Source organism: Calypte anna, chromosome 20, assembly GCF_003957555.1.
Source record: "Calypte anna isolate BGI_N300 chromosome 20, bCalAnn1_v1.p, whole genome shotgun sequence".
Lineage (NCBI taxonomy): Eukaryota > Metazoa > Chordata > Aves > Apodiformes > Trochilidae > Calypte > Calypte anna.
Genome location: NC_044265.1, coordinates 1,291,255 through 1,310,917, shown reverse-complemented (window position 1 = coordinate 1,310,917; position 19,663 = coordinate 1,291,255). Strand labels below are relative to the sequence as shown.

The following is a 19,663-nucleotide window of genomic DNA, read 5'->3' as shown; positions in this document are numbered from 1 at the left end:
GGGGGCTGGAGCAACCCTGGGGCTTTCTCTTCACCGCTCAAGGAAGGAGGAGGTGCTTGCTCTGCCCTTTTTCCTCATAACTGCTTTTTTCATCCTCCCCTCAGAAGCGCCGCTCAGGACGGCAGGTGAAGAGGAGGAAGTACAACGAGGACCTGGATTTCAAGGTAGTGGATGATGACGGCGAGACAATAGCAGTGCTGGGAGCTGGGAGAACCTCCGCGCTCTCCGCCTCTACTCTGGCGTGGCAGGCAGAGGTAGGGCTGGGTGTGGGACAGTGGTGACAGGGCCTGCTGCCTCCCACGGGGTGTCCCAAGGGTGTCAGCCGTGAGCTTTGAGGAAGTGGGGGATCCCAGCACATGAGGGAGCCTGTCCAGGAGGATGCAGGATGGCTGAGGTGTGCAGGTTCCATTGTGCCCCTCCTGCTTGGAGACTGAGGCCTCTGGAACTTGTCCTGTAGCTGGATGTGTCCCTGAAGGCAGAGACCCCCCAATGCCTGTGCCCCCCTTTGGCTCCTGGCTCTCTAACTCCTGTCCATGAGGTCAGTCTGGTATTTTGGCTGTGTCAGCCAAGGGCGTGGTGGGTGCCAGGTCATGATTTTCTGCCCACTTTGCTGCTCTTCCTTAGTGCTTTGGAGTGTAGGGATGCCTGGCACCTGCCAGCCAAGCTGACCTGCAGGGCAGCATGGTAGGACCTGGGCAGTGAGGCAGGGACCTGCTGGTGTCCCTGCAGTTTGAGCCTCCTCTGCCTTCTGGTTCAGTGCTGGCTCCTGGTGGGTGCTGGCAGCTCCTTCCTGCTGGTCTGTGTGTTGATCTTGCAGCTCACTCCCTCTCTCTATAGTCACTAACAAAGCTAACAAATATTAATAATAGTCACTAATTGTTTTCAGAGTGTCCCTCTCTGGTCTCCTCTTCATGAGCCTTTTCTGTGGGTGTTGCTCAGCCCTGATAAGCCAGTGAGCAAAGCCTGGCTGCTCCCTGCCTCTGCCCAGGGCTGCAGCACACCCAGGGGAGGTGCTGCCAGGGCACCTTCGGCTGCTGCTGGGGCCCCTTGGCCCAGCTGGGCTCCTGGCAGTGGCCATTCCGAGGGAGATTTGCAGAACAGCAGCTGGGAATGAGTCTCTGCCACCCTGCTCTGCTCTTAGTCCTGGACTTTCACCTCACTTTGTCGTGCTCTAGATGATGGATTCTTAAGGCTGGTGTCTGGTGTCTGATGGCAGCAAGGCTCTACTGGGTGGCTCCTGCCAGCAGGCTTGGCCAGGCTTGGCTGTGGCTGCTCCCAGGGTCAGGTCTGAGCTGGCAGTGTAAGATGGGAATGCTGAATCCTCACTGTTGCACTCACCATGGCCTGGACTTGCAGCTTTTTCCCCTGGGACCTGACATTCTCCAGCACCTCTTGGGGTGGTGCAGAGCTCCTCTGGCAGCCTGTGTAAGCCAGCAGGGCTGGGGGTCAGCCTGGGAGCTGCAATGGCAGCACTGAGCCCTGGCCACACTCCCACAAACCCTTTGTGGTCAGGGTGAAGCTGGAGCCCAGCAGCACCAGGGTGGATGTCCAGGCAGGGGGAAAGGGGCTCTGCACATCTCTGCCTGCTCTCCTGGCCTGGGTTACCCTGGCATGGGGCAGAGCCCCCCAGAGAGGGCAGAGATCCCCCCTCTGGGCCACAGGACTGGAGCTGAGGGGCCCAGGCAGAGCTGCTGTCACCCTGCTCACTGTGTTCTTGTGCCAGATCCAGGGTCTTGCCCCACAGCACAGGGGTACTGAGGCAGCAGGTGGGCTGAGGGCTGGGGAATGGTGGGGCTGCTGCAGCCCTGAGCATCACCTCAGCCTCCCCAGACCCTTCTGGGTGAGCAGTGTGAGGTGCCCCTGCTCTCCATCCCTCCCCATGCCCTATGCCTTTCTCAGAGGGGTCTTTCCAGTGTGCAAAGAGACACCCTAGGGCTGTTTTGCCTTGGACCAGACTACCTCCATCTGAAGGAGATGAACAGGGTCTTGCTCCTTTCTGCTCAGTATTTTGCTGTTCCTCGTGCTGCTGTTCCATCTCCCAGCCAGGGCACAACTGATAGTTCTCATGCTCAAGCCAGTTCCACATTTTTGCTGTCTGTCTTCTCCCCTGAATCTTTCTGTGCCTCTCCTGTCACAGTGCAGACAGGCAGAAGCCCAGCTCTCTTGTCCTTTGGTGGAGCTGGCCCTGCCACCACACGTGTCCAGGAGACCCCAGACCTCTCCACCTGCCCTGTGCCCACCTTCTCAGGGCTGGAAGCAGGACAGAGTTAGGCTCCTGTGCTAAGAGTGGAGCCCCTGGACCCCTCCAGCATCAGGTCTCATGGGGTGATTTCCTCCCTGCAGAGGAAAGACACTTTGAGCCTGCCAGGGAGAGCTGCCTGTACAGTGGTGGGGCTGATGTGCTGTTGTCCATGTCCTGTGGCCATGGGCAAGGCCTTCCAGCCCTGCTCCCTGCTCTGCTGGGGCCTTTGGGGCCATCCAGCAGTCTCAGGTTGTTTAAATGCCAAGGCAAATCAGAGATGTGTCATGGAGAGTGGCTGGGAGCGGGAGATGGACACATTTCCATGGATTTCCTTCCTTGAGTCTCAGGGCAGAAGTGCCCAAGCTCCCTCCTCTTTTCTGTGAGGCTTCTGCTGCCCTGGATGAGCTGGAGGGAGCTGTGCAGGGGGGCACAAGCACTGGAGCTGGGCTGGCAGCACCCACAGCCTCCCAGCCAGCCAGGGTTCCCTGAGCAGAGCTCTCCCTCCCCCCCGTGCCTGTCTGTGGGAGGGTTGGGAGGGCAGCCAGCAGCCAGCCTGTGCTGGGAGGCTGCCAGAGGCCAAGGCACCCCCTGAGCCAGGAAAAGAGCATTCTGCCCTCCTGTCCCCAGGAGCCTCCCGAGGATGATGCCAATATCATTGAGAAGATCCTTGCCTCCAGGATGGTGCAGAAGGAGGTGAGTGGCAAAGAGTGGGGCTGGAGGTCCCTGGGGAGAGGAGGGAGGGGAACTGGCTGCCTTGTGGAGCAGGGCCATGAGATGGAGCAGCAGCCAGTGCTGCCCTGCCTTTCCTTGCTCTTTGCAGGGAGCTGCTGGGCTGTGCCCAGTCTGGCACCATTCTGGGCTGGGGATCAAGGTGGTGCCTCTGCTGCTCTGAGTGCCAGAAAACCTCCAGAGAGGGGTCAGGCTGATGCCCAGAAAGTGTTTGAGTCCCCATGCTCACACCATTTTCCCCAGGGCCAGGCAGCATCCTGAGGGCCATCCTCACCATCTGTGGGGCTCAGCCACGTATGCCTAGGCCACAGAAGGTGACCCCACTTTCTGCTCAGGTTTGGCCTGTCACTAACTCTCCTCCCCTTGTTTTCAGGCTCATCCTGGAGGCCTGACGTTTGAGATGGAGGAGTTCTACGTCAAGTACAGGAACTTGTACGTGTGGCATTGTGCTGTGTGACAGTGGGCCCTGTGCATGCAGCAGTGTGGGCTGCCCCCTCCAACACAGCCCCACATTCCTCTCACCCTACTTCTGTCCTCCTGAGCCAGCCGAGTGCTGGGGAGCAGGAAAGCCCCTGCAGCCACAGCACTCAGTCCTGGCTTGGACAGGGGCTGCAGTTTCCTCCAGTTTGGGGCTGGGTGTTCCCTGGGTCACTGGGAGATCCCTGCTGGTCTGTGTGGCAGATGGGATCAGTCCCAAGGGCCTCTTTGGTCACATTTTAGAGTCACAGAATCATAGAATGGTTTGGGTTGAAAGGGACCTTAAAGATCATCAAGATCCAACCTCCTGCATGGTCAGGGACACCTCCCACCAGCCCAGGTTGCTCCAAGCCCCATCCAACCTGGGCTGGAACACTGCCAGGGATGGGGCAGCCACAGCTTCCTTGGGCAATCTGTGCCAGTCTCTCACCACCCTCACAGTAAAGAATTTCCTCCTAATGTCTAACCTAAATCTCCCCCCTTCAAGTTTTAAAACGTTTCCCCTTGTCCTCTCACTACACACCCATGTGAAAACCCCTACCCCAGCTTTCTTGTAGCCCCTTCAGATGCTGCAGATGTCCCTTGGAGCCTCCTCTTCTCCAGGCTGAACAACCCCAACTTCCTCAGCCTGGCTTCACAGGGGAGGTGCTCCAGTCCTCTGATCATTTTTGTGACTCTCAAATAATTTTTTTGGCTCTCTATTGATTTTTTTTTCCCTCTGCAGCTCCTATCTCCACTGTAAGTGGGCAACTCTGGAGGAGCTGGAGAAGGACCCCAGGATCTCCCAGAAGATAAAACGCTTCAGGAACAAGCAGGCTCAGATGAAACATATTTTTACAGAGGTGAGAGCTGAGTGGAGGCAAGGAGCCGTGCCTGACCCTGGAGGGGGACAAGCAGGCCAAGAGCTGAGCACTGCCTCTGCACCTTCCTGCCCAGGCGAGACCAGCTCCAGGCCCAAAATTCCATGCTGGGAGTGGGCAGGCAATTCTCACTGAGGATCACTCACCCAGGGTGATCCTGGGGGATCTTCCCAGAGCCCTGCCTGTTTTCCCCCAACACTGGGGCAGTGATCAGGCAGCAGTGTGGCACCTCAGGCTTCCTGGGTGGTTTGGACCAGGGCACAGCACACGAGGGCAGGGATGGAGCAAATGTCCCTTGGAGCCTCCTCTTCTCCAGGCTGAACAACCCCAACTTCCTCAGCCTGGCTTCATAGAGGAGGTGCTCCAGTCCTCTGATCATTTTTGTGGCTCTCAAATAATTTTTCTGGCTTTCTATTGATTATTTTTTGTTTGTTTGGACCAGGGCACAGCACAGGAGGGTGAGTGGGCAGAGATGGAGCCAAGGGGTGATGACAGTGCCCTGAACACCTGTGGTGTCATTGTCAGAGTTTTATGGGCAGGGTGACAAATGTCACTGTCAGGCACTGCCAGCCCTGGAGACGTTTCTCAGTGGGAGGGAGGGCAGCATGCAATGCTGGAGGTGCTTTCACAGCAGAGCAGAGATGCTACAGAGAGAGGGAGCTATAAATACTTGGGCTTAGGGCAGCTCCTGCCTGCCCTGCTCTATAAGCAGATTAATCTTGTTTAGTATGAAAGGTGTTCTATAATTTATCATGTTGCTCTGGAGATAGTTGTTGACTCTCCTCAAACTGCCCCTTACAAGTCTAAATCAGGCCAGTGGGTTATGAAAATTTCTCCATGAATGTACTTGGAAAGTTGGGGGTGTGTGTCAGATTTCTCACTGCTGAATCTGTTTGGGGTCTTTCCCAAGATGCAAAGAAAAAGCCTGTGTCAGAACACACTGTACCACTATCAGTTTAGCAAGGTGCAAAGGCTCTTCCTGTGACTAACTGGGGCTTGGGGAGCTGTGAACACACAACCCTGTTTTGCCTCCTTTTCAAGCCCTAGACCAAAGCTAGGCTGAAGCCCAGGTGTTCCTGGTAGGAGGATGAGCTCTTGTGAGTGGTTGCTGCTGCTAGGTGCTGAAATGAATGTGGGGAGAGAGAGAGGTAGGGACAGATGAGAAGGTGTCATCTCTTGAAGAGAAGTGGAGCTCATCGGGTGCTCTGTGTGGCTCTGTGCTGTGGCAGTCACAGCTCTGGATGTTGCACTTAAGCTCAGGGCTTTGTACCTTGGGGCCAGATGGGCTGGAGAGGACATTCCTGCCTCTCAGCAAGGGCAGCACAGAGCCCACAGCTGCTCTAAAGCAAAGCTTTGCCTTCTGCAGCTCCCACACCCTCCCTGCCCACAGACAGATGTCACGTACCTGCATCCAGAGCACTTGGTGTGCTGCACACAGCTAGCAGCATCCTGGGGACAGATGTCCTGCAGCTGTTTGCTTATGCTCAACATCTGTTTTACCCTGGAATCACCTTGAACTTCCCTCTCTTTTTTAACTCCTTGCTGCCACAGCCTGATGAGGATTTGTTCAACCCAGACTACGTGGAGGTCGATCGAATTCTGGAAGTGGCTCACACGAAGGACCCTGACACGGGGGAGGTGAGTGGGGCTGCACCTCTCCCATGCCCTGTGAGGGGAAGCTTAGCAGGAGACTGAGAACCATGGCATGCATTGTATGTCATCTCTGAGGCCTTCCCAGCCTTGTGCAGCCTGAACCCTGTCCCCAGGGACCCCTTGGTGCAAGGGTGGGTGGAGGGCTGTTGGCTCTACCTGTAGCTCAGTCCCAGTCGTGGAGGCAGAGCAGCCCTCAGCCCTGCACTCTGAGCCCATCTCTCCATGCTGCAGGAGGTCACTCACTACCTGGTGAAGTGGTGCTCACTGCCTTACGAGGAAAGCACCTGGGAGCTGGAGGAGGATGTCGATCCAGGGAAGATTAAAGAGTTTGAAGCCCTCCAAATCCCTCCAGAAATCAAGCACATGGTAACGTACCTGGAGGTAACGTACTTGGCTGGCAGCTCACAGCCCCAGGTGGGCAGGGACTGTCTGGATCTTGCCAAGGTCCAGCAGGTCCCCATGTCCCCCCCTCTGGATGGGTTAGTTAGCAGGATCTGAGGGAGGGATCCAGAAGCTGAGACCTTGCTGTGAATCACCTGGCAGTGACTGTTCTGAAGTGTTGTCCTGTTGAGCAGCTCCAGCAGTGGGATCTGGGCTTGCTGAGCATTGGCCTCTTCCTCTCCATGGACCTTGCTCCTGCTTTCTCCTCCCAGGAGCGCCCAGCATCCGAGTCCTGGCAGAAACTGGAGAAGTCCCGGGAGTACAAGAACAGCAATCAGCTGCGGGAGTATCAGCTGGAGGGGATGAACTGGCTGCTCTTCAACTGGTATAACAGGTGAGAAGGGGCTGGAGCCTCATGCTCCCATGAGGAGTCCTGCTGGCTGTGGGCCCCAGCGAGTGCAGTCTCAGGAGCAGCAGGGCTGGGGGGAGCAGAGGTGACAGGTAGGGGACTGACAGAAGAGCCCACTGAGACCTTTCAGTGCTGGAGCTGGCAGACAGCTGCCAGAACAACAGAGTTTGTTTTAGCTTTGAAACTGAGTCTTTAGGTGTGTTTCTCCCTGGTAAATGCTGATGAGTCTTGGAGATAGCAGGGCTTAGCTATGGGTCTAAGATAGGCGTGGTTTTTGATGTTGGCCAGGCTACTGGTGACCCATTCCTCTGGCAGGAGTGCAGGAACGTTCATGTTCTCAGCTGCAGCAGGCCCTCTTTCACCCAAAGGACAGCACCTTTTACACTAACTTGAGTTCATCATCTTGGAAGAAGTTGGGTGGTCTGGCTTACCCAGACTGGTTTGGGCCACTGTACCCATGTCCCCCCACCCACAAGCTGCAGGGTCAGTGAGGTGTGGGTGCAGGTGATGTGCCTGACATGGCACTGAGGAGTTGGCAGCCAGGTTGTTCCTGCTGCTGAGAAGCTCATTCACCTGCCCCTGTCCGTCTCTGCAGGAAGAACTGCATCCTGGCTGATGAGATGGGGCTGGGGAAGACAATCCAGTCCATCACCTTCCTCTCAGAAATATTTCTGATGGGCATCCATGGCCCCTTCCTCATCATTGCACCTCTCTCCACCATCACCAACTGGGAGAGGGAGTTCCGCACCTGGACGGAGATGAACGCCATCGTGTACCATGGCAGCCAGATCAGCAGGCAGATGATCCAGCAGTATGAGATGGTGTACAGGGACACACAGGTGACTGACACACACAACACTCCCAGGAGGTGTCCCCCAGCCCTGGCTTCCTTTACTTGGGAAGCACTGAGCTGCATGTGGAGCTTGCGGTTCATCTGGAGAGGGAAGGGTGATCTTTAAATGCCCCACTGCTGGCACGAGTTCAGGGTGCACTGTGTATGAGTGAAGAACAGACCCATCTCATGCAGAAATGGAAAAATGTAGCAGAGCCCCATCCACAGTTCTTGTCCAGGCCTGTTTGTCTGCCCTGAAGCAGTGTCTGGTTTGGAGAAATGCAGCCTGCAGCCAGTGAGGAGGCCTGCATGAACCTGCCCACTGCTTGAGAAAAATGAAATCCCAGCTAGGAGCTAACACTGATACGTCTGAGAGTGTCCTGCCACCTTGCAGGAGTCAAGCACTGTGTCTGGTTTCTATCTCACTAGGGTAACCCTCTGCCTGGGATCTTCAAGTTCCAGGTGGTTATCACCACCTTTGAGATGATCCTTGCTGACTGCCCAGAGCTGAAGAAGATTCAGTGGCGCTGCGTGGTCATTGATGAAGCACATCGCCTGAAGAACAGGAACTGCAAACTCCTGGAGGGGCTGAAGCTCATGGCCCTGGTGAGCATGTCCTGCCCAGGTTCCCAGGAGAGCCTGACAGTCAGATACCACTGCTGGGACTGAGAGCTTCCTCTTGGAGGGAGAACCATCCAGGACCATCAGCTGCTGAAGCAGTGCCAGTGATGGGGGGGCTTTCTTTGTACAAGTCCTGTGGGAGCCTCCCACCTTACTGTTGCCCCTCTTTCAAAGCTGGTGACTCATGGGGACATTCCCTGCATTAGGTTTGGCAGGAGCATCAGCCTGAGCAGGGATTCTGAGTCCTTGGAACTGCCAGGACAGAGTGGCTGGAGCACCTGGGAGGCAGCACCCAGTGGTGCCTGAAGCCAGAGCCCGTGGTGGCAGTGCACTGCAGGGAGTGCCTTCTCTTTGAGGGGTCATCACAGGCCTTGGGGGGCTGTCTGGACCTTTGTCTCCTTTTATTACACATGTACCTACATGGTGACCCTGTAATAAAAGCTCCTCCTTGTTCCACCTGACACAGCCATACATGCCCCTGCTGATTTTGGGGCACCCTGCTCATGATGGCCCTGGCAGCAGGTCCCTGATGCCCCTGGATATCATGTGGCTCTGGACCACGTTCTGTCTTGTTCTCCCGGAGCCCTGAAGGAGACATCCTGCCCCCAGGACCACAGAGGGGCTTGGGCTCTGGCAGCACAGCCCTGCCTGAGGGTCCTGTGCCAGGGCAAGGCTGAAGCTTGGGGCTTTGTGGGGTTTGGCTGTTGCTGCTGCACAGACCTGGACTGGGACTCATCCAGGGAAGCATCCTGGAAGTCAAAAGACAGTGTTGGGTGGCAGTAGCTGGGACAGGGCTGGAGGAATGTGTGCTCCCAGACCACTGAGAGTGCTCCTGGAGCTGGAAGACAAGGACCATTGGGGGCCCCTTGGAGCCAGCCCGTGAGCCTGAGCCCTCAACCTCTTGTTTTGTTTTGTGTATACCCAGGAGCACAAGGTGCTGCTGACAGGGACTCCCCTGCAGAACTCAGTGGAGGAGCTCTTCAGTCTCCTGAATTTCCTGGAGCCGCAGCAGTTCCCCTCAGAGACAGCTTTCCTGGAGGAGTTTGGAGACCTGAAGACAGAGGAGCAGGTATCTGGAAGAGTTACTTTGGTGGTTGTTAGCACAGGCCACTGGGACACAGGGTCACCAAGCCATGCACGTACTCAGATGTGTTTCATGGAAGTGAATAGGACACATGCTGGGAGAAGCAGAGTTGTGACAGAGCTCCAGCACATGGAGCCACCATTATCTCTGCTGCTGTCAGAACTCTTGGTTCTCCTCCTGCAGCAGACATGTTTACCCAGTGCAGCTGGCTGCAGAAGTGTGTGTGGAGTTCATGATGCAGGCCTAGTCACTCAGATGCCTGCCCCAAGGAAGCCAGGCCCTGAAGTTGGGGCTGTCAGCAAAGCAGCTGCTTCAGGGCTCCTGGTATTGGGTTTCCAGCCCGGTGTGGCTTTAGCATTGCAGGCTACCCTGCAATGGTGTCTCCATGTGCTTGCCATGGAGGGGAGCAGTGAATCTCTGTGCTTTGGCAGGTAAAGAAGCTGCAGTCCATCCTGAAGCCCATGATGCTGCGGCGGCTGAAGGATGATGTAGAGAAGAATCTGGCACCCAAGCAGGAGACCATTATTGAGGTGGAGCTGACCAATATCCAGAAAAAATACTATCGAGCCATCCTGGAGAAGAACTTCTCCTTCCTCTCCAAGGGTGCCAACCAGCACAATATGCCCAACCTCATCAACACAATGATGGAGCTGCGCAAGTGCTGCAATCACCCATATCTCATTAATGGTGAGGGCTGCACATGGGACATTTTGGGGGCATGGATGTCACTGCAACATTTACAGGTCACTGCTTGGAGAGCTCACCCAGTTTGGGAGCCAGCTGAGGTCCCCATGCCACCCAGTGCTGGTCTGGTTGTGCACCCAGGCCCAGCACAGGATGCCTTGTTGTCATCATGGGCTAATCAGCTCCCCACAGGTGTGCTAGCTGGTGGCACCTCAGGTTCTTGTGAAGCTCATTATGTTTGGGGGTGTTCTGTCATGGGAACCTCTCCAGCATCCCAGCCTGGCTTGTTCTGCTGAGAACTGGTGCAGGCCCTGAAGAAGGAGTAGAGTCACAGGAATGGAGGGGCTTCTGGAGGTCTTCAGACAACCTCCCTAGATCTAATCGACTGCAGGGGTTCTCTTCCTCACATAGTGACTTGCTGGTGCCCTGGCCGGGAGGCTGGGGGGCAGCTGCAGTGCCACTGTCACCGAGAGCTGATGTCCCTTCTCACTTGGCAGGGGCAGAGGAGAAGATCCTGGAAGACTTCCGTAAAACACACAGCCCGGAGGCACCAGACTTCCAGCTGCAGGCAATGATCCAGGCAGCTGGGAAGCTGGTGCTCATTGATAAGCTGCTTCCCAAGCTGATTGCTGGTGGGCACAAGGTGCTCATCTTCTCCCAGATGGTGCGCTGCCTTGACATCCTGGAAGACTATCTCATTCAGAGGAGGTTAGTACAGCTCAGCCCTCACCACACCTCCTCCACACCACCTCAGTCCTGACCTATAGATGCAGACTGGAAATGGCCCAGGGTGGGGTTCTGGCCATTTGCTGCCCACTTGCTAAAGGGTCTGAGATGCAGGCTACAGCTGGTGGGTGCAGAGCCCCCAGAGCTGGGCAGCTCTGACCTCTCCATGCCGCATCCTGGGAGTGACCAAATGGAAATAGGCCCTCCCCTTGGCCCTGGCTCCCGTGAGCCCCATATCCACTCACCGTGCATGGGGTTGGGATGATTTTGCTATCATAAGAGGAACAACTTTTGGGAACAATCACAGCACACACAGGGTTATGGGGCCTGAGCCTGTCTCTGTGCACAGGTCCTGCCAGGAGTTCCTTGGCTACCTGCGTGCCCACACATTCTGGGGGAAGGAGCAAGAAGGAGTTAGTAAGGTGCAGGGGGTTCAGAGCCTGCTGTGACCCCACTCTCCCCTCCCTACAGGTACACCTACGAGCGCATCGATGGGCGGGTGCGCGGCAACCTGCGGCAGGCGGCCATCGACCGCTTCTGCAAACCCGACTCGGATCGCTTCGTCTTCCTCCTCTGCACGCGGGCGGGCGGGCTGGGCATCAACCTGACTGCTGCTGACACCTGCATCATCTTTGATTCGGACTGGAACCCACAGAATGACCTCCAGGTAAGGAAGGGGCCAGGCTGATGGAGGTCCTATGATGTGGCTTCTGTCCCTCATGCCGGCCGGGGCGGGAAGGGCAGCAGCAGTGGCTGTCTTCCAGCTGCAGGAGCGCAGGGACGTGTCACAGGGGAGATCACAGCGTGGTGGGCCACAGACCAGGTGACACTTTGTCAATACCTGGTGTTGAAGGGGGTGGCATGTTGGCTGCCCCCATCTGCAGAGAACCAGGCTTCAGCCTGAGCCCTGTGTCCTGGCCTGCGGTCTCTGGTTCCTGCTCCACAGCCACACTCACCAGCACCCCCGGCAGAGCCCTGCCCAGGCAGCCACAGCTCTGGGGGAGAGTGGTCTTGTGGGAGGGAGCCAAGCGTCGGTGAGTGCTGGGTGCTGGTGTAGGGTGCCATGAGCCAGGTCCTCGTCCTGCCGGTCTCACTGTCCTCATCCCTGTCCCCTCTGCACTCCCAGGCTCAGGCTCGCTGCCACCGGATCGGGCAGAGCAAGGCGGTGAAGGTTTATCGCCTCATCACCAGGAACTCCTACGAGCGGGAGATGTTTGACAAGGCCAGTCTGAAGCTGGGCCTGGATAAGGCCGTGCTGCAGGACATCAACCGCAAGGGCAGCACCAACGGGGTAGGTGGGCTGGCAGAGGGGCCTGGGCGGGAGAACCCTCCTGCTTCCCCTGCCAGGTCAGAGCAGGGAACTGGGCAGGCTGCTGAGGAGGGACAGCCCTGCTCTTCACACCAGTGTTGCTGCTGTTTGGCCTGGGAGGATGTCCCTGCACTGCCAGGGGGGTGGGGGACATGTGGTGCTGTGTCTGGGTGACATGGACTGAAATTCCTGAGGGTGTTTTGAAGTGACCTCTTTGCTGTAGCAGTGGGAGGGCTGGGGTGGTTTGAGGCATCTCTGTCCTCGTTCCTGTGGTGGAGGGAAGAGTCTTCTCCTGCTGTGCAGGACCTGGGGTGGCTGGCTGTGTTTGTGATGCCATGCTTTGGGCAGGTTCAGCAGCTTTCAAAGATGGAGGTGGAGGATCTGCTGCGGAAGGGGGCCTACGGCGCTCTCATGGACGAGGAGGACGAAGGCTCAAAGTTCTGTGAGGAAGACATTGATCAGATTCTCCAGCGCAGGACACAGACCATCACGATCCAGTCTGAGGGGAAGGGCTCCACCTTTGCCAAGGTGTGCTGTGCTCCATTGGGAGGGATGTGGGATTCCCCTCAGGCTGCTGAGGGACACATTGGGCGTCAGCAGGGCAGCAGTGGTGTCAAGACATGACCTCTTAGCAGTGTGTCAAGACATGTCCATATGGAGGCCAAGCATGGAGCCCTTCCCTGCCTGTCCCCCTGCACCCAGGAGTGACACCAGGCAGAGGCACAGCAGCAGGGGGGTCTCCTGTCCACGTGGTGGCCAGCAGAGCACTGAGAAAGGGGCCACCAGCCTGGGCAGGTGGTGTGGGGCTGCCCAGGAGGGATCAGTTTGTCAGCTCCCACCTTCCTTTTGAAGCTGGCTCAGGTTGCTGAGGAGCCTTTTCTCCAGGTGCTGAGCAGTGCCAGGCTGGGCTGTCACTTGGCAGGTCAGGCTCCTCTATGTCACTGGGCTGGTGGTTCAGGTGGATGCAGAGTGGTGTCCCAGTTGGGGGCACTGGAGGGTGGAGGCCTTGCTCTCTTAACGGGCCGAGGACTCCTTGCCCAGAGCTGGACTCTGTCCAGGGCTGTGTGGGCAGGCTCAGGTCCCTCCTTGAGGAGGATGGATGAGTTCAAAGCCTGGGTGAGCTCCAATCCTGAGCTGGGCTGATCTACTCTGTGCCTGAGTTTGTTTGTTGAGGCATCTCCCTTGCCCTTCTGGACACCAGTGCTTCCTTGGTGTGATGCTTTGCTGAGCAGAAATGCAGGTGGAGACCCGGGCTGCCGGTGGTGTGGGAAGGAGAAGAACCTTCAGCCCAGCCCATCTCTGCCTTCAGCCTCACTCCTGCTCCTGGGGGCTCTGGTGCTACAGGGAGAGCCCCAGGATAGTGGTGGGACCCACTGGCAGGCTGCACAGTGCCCAAAGCTGGGTGCTGCTGTGCCATGGGAAGATGTCACAGGGCTCTGACATCCCCCACAGGAGGGAACCCAAGGAGCCAGCTCTGTGTCACACTCCTGGCTGGTGTCCACTGTGGGCATCAAAAGCCATCTGTCCCTTCTTCTCTTGGAGGTGGCACATTCCAGGCTTTATTTCCAATGGATCAGGTAGGACTGTGGAATGGAGGGATTTGTTTCCCTTAAACAAGGAGCCCTCTGGCATGTGTCAGCCATGACTGTGCTGCAGACAGATGTGTTGGGGATCTCTGTGTGGGAATGCACATCTGGATGGTGGATTGCACCCTGTTCATTCCTCTTCTTTCTCTTCCAGGCAAGCTTTGTAGCATCAGGAAACAGAACTGACATTTCCTTAGATGACCCCAACTTCTGGCAGAAGTGGGCCAAGATAGCAGAGCTCGACACAGACGCCAAGAATGAAAAGGTAAGATCCAGCTTGTGGCCCATGGACCCCAGCACTGCTCTGACACCATATGGCATGGTTCCAGGCAGGAGCTGTTTGCTTCTGCTGGGCTCACGGAGGGATGTGTGTTTGGCATCAGGAACTGCTGCAAGGAAAGGCTGCTGGCTGGAGCCCCAATTACTTGAGTCACAGGTTGGGCTGGTGTTTTGGGTGTCTGCTCCCAGCTGCTTCCCAGCCTGGTAAAGAGGTGACAGTTGTGGCTGGCAGTTTGTGAGGGGAGAAGAGGATGAGGCAGCCAGGGCAATGATGGGCCTGCAAACCCAGCAGGCTGCCCAGGGCAGGACCTGTGCCCCTGTTCCCCAACAGCTCAGGCAGGTCTGGGTGTGGGCAGCTGGGGCTGGGGCTCTGGTGTGGAGCAGTACCAGGCTGGTCCTAGCTGCCCTCCAGCTGCCAGCTCTGATCTTCCAGCTCTCTCACTGTCTCTCCAAGCCCAGAGACCTTTGTTAGCTCGAGGCACACCCAGACCAAGCTGCTGTGTGTCCCAGCAGGGCACAAAGGGGCACAAGTGCCAGCTCTTGCTGCAGCTGGGGATTGGTGGGGTGAGCAAGACCACACTCCAGGAAAGCTGTGTAACCATTCCCAGCCCAAACTCAAGTCCACGTGAGCCCTGGCCTCCTGGGCAGAGGGAAGCATTTGGCTGTGCAGCTCGGTGAGCTGATGTGAGTTTGTGTACTCCAGTCCTTGGAACCCTGGAACTGACAGTTCCACGCAGGTTCATTTCACTGCAGCCCCCTGGCTCCCAACACCCTAGGTTTCCATGGCTGAACTGGTGCTGTTTGTCATGGTGAACACCACAGGATGCCCCAGTGCTGCTGGCATCAGGCAGAGAGGAAGCCATGGTATGTGGGACTGCATTTGCTGCCCCCAGCTCCCTCTCCTCTCCCTTGGTGATTCTCCAGGCCCTTTGTGGGCCTTCAGCACCCCTGGGCTTGTCCAGGGAGCCTCCAGCCCAGCAACAAGTCCAGCTGTTTAGTGGCTTAGAAGCTAAGTAGACTAGTAATTAGTTGAGGCTGGTGAGCAGTATGTAACATGAGAGTGGGCAGGCAAGTGGAATGGGTTGTGCATCACATGGTGCTGTTTAATGCCAAGTTAATAACCAGAACAATCACGTTTCTCATGTGATTTATTCTTAACATTTAATGTGTGGGTTCCAGCAGCATCACAGGAGGATTTTGAGGAGCTGCAGTAGCATGATGACAATGCTGAGCAAGGGACTTGTGCCAGGCACACTGACAGCCTCCAGTCCCAGCCTCTCAGCAGCTTCGTGGGTGTGAGAGCAGCACCGGGGCCTCACTGAACAAGCACTGGGCTGTGGTGCTGTCCTGGGGGTGTGGGTGCAGTGGGTGCTAGCTGGAGGGCTCCACCTCTTTGCAGAAAGAATATCTCTTTCTAGAAGACACAGCAATACTGGTGTGAGGTGCTGTGCTGCTTCCCTGCCTTGTTTGCACTCACAGATGAAAGCAGGTTGCAGGGAGGATGAATATTCCAGCTGTAGCACTGAGTTTGTCAGCATTGCTGTGTGTGGATGCTTGGTCTGGTTTTGGTCTCAGAGCTCTGTCCTACGTTAGAGCAGGCTGGGGAAGGAGGTGCCAGGGGCTCAGTGTCCCAGGGGATGGGACTGCAAATGCTCCCTCTTGCTCAGCCTCTCGTCCCTCCAAGCAGGAGCGAGGTCACCCAGGCCAGCGGGGTTTGGCCCTGGCAGAGCTGTTACAAAAGAGCTCCAGCTTAGGCAGCTCCTCCAGTACTTCCCCCACTGTCAGTGTCCAGTGCTCCCTGGTGCTGCCTGCTGGATGTTTTCCATAAACACCTGAAAGCTAACCAGGTTCACCTGTGCCAGGGGGGCTGTTCAAAGAGCCTGTGGGTCAGGCTCAGTATCTAGGTGTTGCTATAGAAACAAATCTCTCCAAAACCTGAAGGTGAATGGGGATGAAGGGAGCTGCCCGTGGCTTCTCCTGGCCTGGTGGAGTAAGTGGGGACAGATCTGGATTATGTCACTCCTTCCTCTGTCAGCATTTGCAGCCCCACTCTCTCAGCTTCAGGGATGGGAATAAGGAGTGAAACCAGGTGAACCTGGCAGGCCCATCACCGTGGCCAGGTGAGGGGGCTGTGGATATGTAAATGGATGCTCCTGGAGTCTTGCCTCTTGCCCTCACTGGCAAGCTGGCTCCTTCCCAGCAGCAGCCCTGGGCAAATGCAACAGAGGGAGCTCTGGTGAGCTGGTGCTTGGCTTCTTCTGGTCTGGTAGCAGAGCTTCCAGCTGTACCCCACACACCTCTGGGGATCATGTCCCAGGAGCAGCATCCTTGTTCTTGGTCCCTGCCTGCCCAGCTTATGAGAGGAGCTCTTTAGCTGAGTGCTGAGGTGGAGGGTTTGATGACACTGCCAGTTGGAAGGCAGGGGTAGACAGATGGGTCCCACCTCTCTGCTGGCCCTGCAGAGCTGGTGGGCTTGGCTGCAGCCCAGGCCTCTCCTCCCCACTCCTGCATCAGGCTCAGGGTGCTGCAGCCATCTTCTGTGTGGCCTCAGGGCCTGCCAGAATCCCAGCTAAGGCAGCAGCACCACAGAGATGGTGTTAAACAGCAGCAAGAGGAAGGCCCTGCAGCTCTGCAGAGCTCAGTGCTCTACATGGGAGAGGCGGAGTGAGTGTTTGTGTGGGTCTGGGTCTGTGTGTTTGTGGGGGGGGGGTGTGTTTGTAGGGGGGTGTGTATGTGTGTGTGTGGTTCTGGGTCTGGGTCTGTGTGGTTCTGGGTCTGTGTGGTTCTGGGTCTGTGTATTTGTGGGGGGTGTGTATGTGTGTGTGTGGTTCTGGGTCTGTGTGTCCCACATGCTGGAAATCCAGGCAGATTTAGGTGGGTGGAGGGAAGGAGAGGAGGCAGATACATGCTATTAAATTTCATACTGTTCCCTTCTGCACCTTCTTGGAAGCTGCCTTTCCTCCTCCAGCCTACCTATCCACCCTAACACAGAAATTCCACCCCCTCCAGTTTGGTGCTTGGTAGTGGCAGTGTTGAGAGGACCAGGAGTGTGATTCAGAGCTGAATCAGCCGCTGGTTGTCAACAATGTGAACCCAGAGGGCCTGATTTTCCGGCTGCCATTGTTCAGGCTGCAGTGTGTGCTGGCCAGAAGTTGTCTCATGTGTGGATAGAGCCACACAGGGGTAATTGGGAGCAGGTATCCTGTGGGATGAACCTGAGCAGGGCAGGGTGGCAGCGTGGAGGAGACCTGTGCCCTGCTGGAAGGCGGGTGGATCTGCACATACCTGAGTGCCTTGTCCTCTCTGTCCCCTGTAGGAGAGCCTGGTCATTGACAGGCCACGGGTGCGGAAACAAACCAAACACTACAACTCCTTTGAAGAGGATGAGCTGATGGAGTTCTCCGAGCTGGACAGTGACTCTGATGAGCGACCCACGCGCTCCCGGCGCTTCAACGAGAAGACGCGGCGGTACCTACGGGCTGAGTGCTTCCGTGTGGAGAAGAACCTGCTCATCTTTGGGTGAGTCTCACCCCTCCCAGACATCATGGCCGTGCAGGAGTGTCCCCTCCTGCAGGTGGGTCACTGACTGCCTTAGCCACTTTTTATCTGTCCTGCTCCAGTGCCCTCTCCTTCCAGCAGTGGCTGCTATGTTGGGATGTGGGCTCTAAGTGAACATTTGGGATGGAAGGAGAGTTAAGAGGAGCAAAGAGTGAGCTGGCAGGCAGTGATTCCAGAATCTGCTTCTGCCTCTGCCCTATTCAATCCCGAGCAAACTTATTTTCTCTGCTCCCATAATATGGGTGAGGGACACCCCTGTCCAGGAGGGCTGGCAGGGCCATATCCCCGAGCGAGCTCCTGGAGACAGTGCCTGTAAGGTCTCTAGTTCCACAAGAGTGTTTACCCTCTCTGTGTTCCTGCTTTTCCAGCTGGGGACGCTGGAAAGATATCCTGACCCATGGGCGGTTCAAGTGGCACCTGAATGAGAAGGACATGGAGATGATTTGTCGGGCCTTGCTGGTCTATTGTGTCAAACACTACAAGGGAGATGAGAAGATCAAGAGTTTCATCTGGGATCTCATCACACCAACGAAGGATGGCCAGAACCAGGCTCTGCAGAATCACTCAGGTATTGCGTGTTCTCTCTGCCATTGCACCTCTACCCATCATTGCTGTGCCAGCCTACAAGACCAAGGCTGTGGAAGTCAAAGCAGAGCTGACTGAAGCAGCCAGCGAGCAGATGTGCTTGAGCACTGCAACTCTCTGCACAGAGAAAGTTGCTGCTGGGGGACTGACCTCCACACTGACCCTCTGAGCCAGCAACAGGGGCTGGCTGGGTAGGGCAGGCTGTTTCTGTCACCCAGTGCCATGACTGGTGCATAGAGAGCCTTGTGTTGGGAGCAGAGATGCCTTCTGACTCTCAAGTGGCTGCTGCTAAGTTTTCTCTGGCCTGCTGGAGTTCCTTTGTGGAGGGAGACACCAGGGAGTGAACTCGTGGGGTGCTGGTGACCATATGAATGTATTGGGAGTGATGGATGTGAGTGTGTTTAACCCACCCAGAGCACATGTCTGGCTGTTCCTCAGGGCACTGCAGGGCAGAGATCATTGCCCAGGGACCCCTCCTGTGCTTGTTGGCAGCCCCAGCCCTAGCAGCAAGAGCTGAGGACACCAAGCACGATGCTGGGGAAGTTGGCAGTGCAGTGTGCAGCCACCTCACCCGAGGTCACCAGCTTGGGTCTTTTTTCATAATGGTTCTTGTCCCAGACATACTGGGGTGCAGTGCCTGCCCTGATGTGTGGAGAGGCAGTGCTGGTTTGTCCCAAGGCCTCTGCAGCACAGGGTCCTGCCCTGATGGTGCTGCCTTCTCTCTCTCCATCTAGCAGATCCCTTTATCTGGGGTTTGGCTGTTATCTCCTTGTTCAGGGGACCTACAGAGTCATTTTCCAGTGGGTGTGAGGGCCCATATCACACCACATGTTCAGTTTGTAATTGCATCTGTGTTCTGTTTGGAGGTTCTGCTGCCTCCTCAGCTTGGTACAGAGCCCTCCCCAGCCCTGATCTCCTGCTGTTTCTGCCTGGGCAGCAGGGACACTGCAGGTTCACCCTCATGCCTGCAGCGTAGCTTCTGCTCTCTGTCTGTGTCCACTGGGGCTGGAGCAGCCCAGCAAATAGACCCCATCTTGCCAACAGCATCCTGCAGCTGCAGGGGAATTTGTCTTTAATGATGTGAAGACAGAGCTGGTTCTGGCTCTTGTGGGGTGGGACGCAAGGTCACTGCCAGTTGTGTGTCAGAGGACTCTGCTCTGTCCTAGCAGCACTGCACCTGCATCCTGCAGCTTTCAGGAGAGGTGAGTTGGGCTTGGAGGGCCACAACACTCTCTGGGGTGGCCAAATGCCCACAGCTTTGTGCTGCTTGGGGTAAACTGAATCTGTGGCTCAAGGTGAGTAGTGAGGAGGTTGATTTTGGTTGCCAGGTTGCCAGGCTGATTTTGGCATCGGGGAGCCAAAAGTTGGGGATCCTGTTTAAACATTGTGGAGCACAGGGAAGGATGTTCTGGAGGGGTGCTGTGGCTGAGTCCCAGGAGCATGCTGCAGGTTTCTGGGTGCTTAAAACCCAACATCACTTTTTCCTTCTGTCTGGAAGTGACCAAACAGCTTTACAGTGTGAACTTGTCCAAGCACATGGCCTTCAGTGGCTTCCTTAACTCCAGTTAACTTCCCAATTCCAGTTGCCTCCCACAACGTGAGCCACTTCTGCAGTGCTGCCTCCTGCCTTTGCCACACAGCCCTACCC

General features: G+C 56.5%; 1 protein-coding gene across 1 annotated transcript in view; it reads left to right on the top strand.

Annotated features, from left to right (window-relative positions):
• Nucleotides 1–19,663, top strand: part of CHD6 (chromodomain helicase DNA binding protein 6) — a 90,201-nt gene that overhangs the window by 48,653 nt on the left and 21,885 nt on the right. Inside the window, exons 5-22 of the mRNA XM_030462988.1 lie at nt 105–254; nt 2,870–2,935; nt 3,345–3,403; nt 4,173–4,290; nt 5,860–5,946; nt 6,193–6,342; nt 6,615–6,736; nt 7,347–7,590; nt 8,013–8,189; nt 9,130–9,273; nt 9,720–9,975; nt 10,470–10,680; nt 11,170–11,365; nt 11,825–11,989; nt 12,356–12,535; nt 13,748–13,858; nt 17,189–17,391; nt 17,799–17,998. Coding sequence (XP_030318848.1) covers nt 105–254; nt 2,870–2,935; nt 3,345–3,403; nt 4,173–4,290; nt 5,860–5,946; nt 6,193–6,342; nt 6,615–6,736; nt 7,347–7,590; nt 8,013–8,189; nt 9,130–9,273; nt 9,720–9,975; nt 10,470–10,680; nt 11,170–11,365; nt 11,825–11,989; nt 12,356–12,535; nt 13,748–13,858; nt 17,189–17,391; nt 17,799–17,998 — 2,839 coding nt within the window. The remainder of the gene's footprint in view (nt 1–104; nt 255–2,869; nt 2,936–3,344; nt 3,404–4,172; nt 4,291–5,859; nt 5,947–6,192; nt 6,343–6,614; nt 6,737–7,346; nt 7,591–8,012; nt 8,190–9,129; nt 9,274–9,719; nt 9,976–10,469; nt 10,681–11,169; nt 11,366–11,824; nt 11,990–12,355; nt 12,536–13,747; nt 13,859–17,188; nt 17,392–17,798; nt 17,999–19,663) is intronic.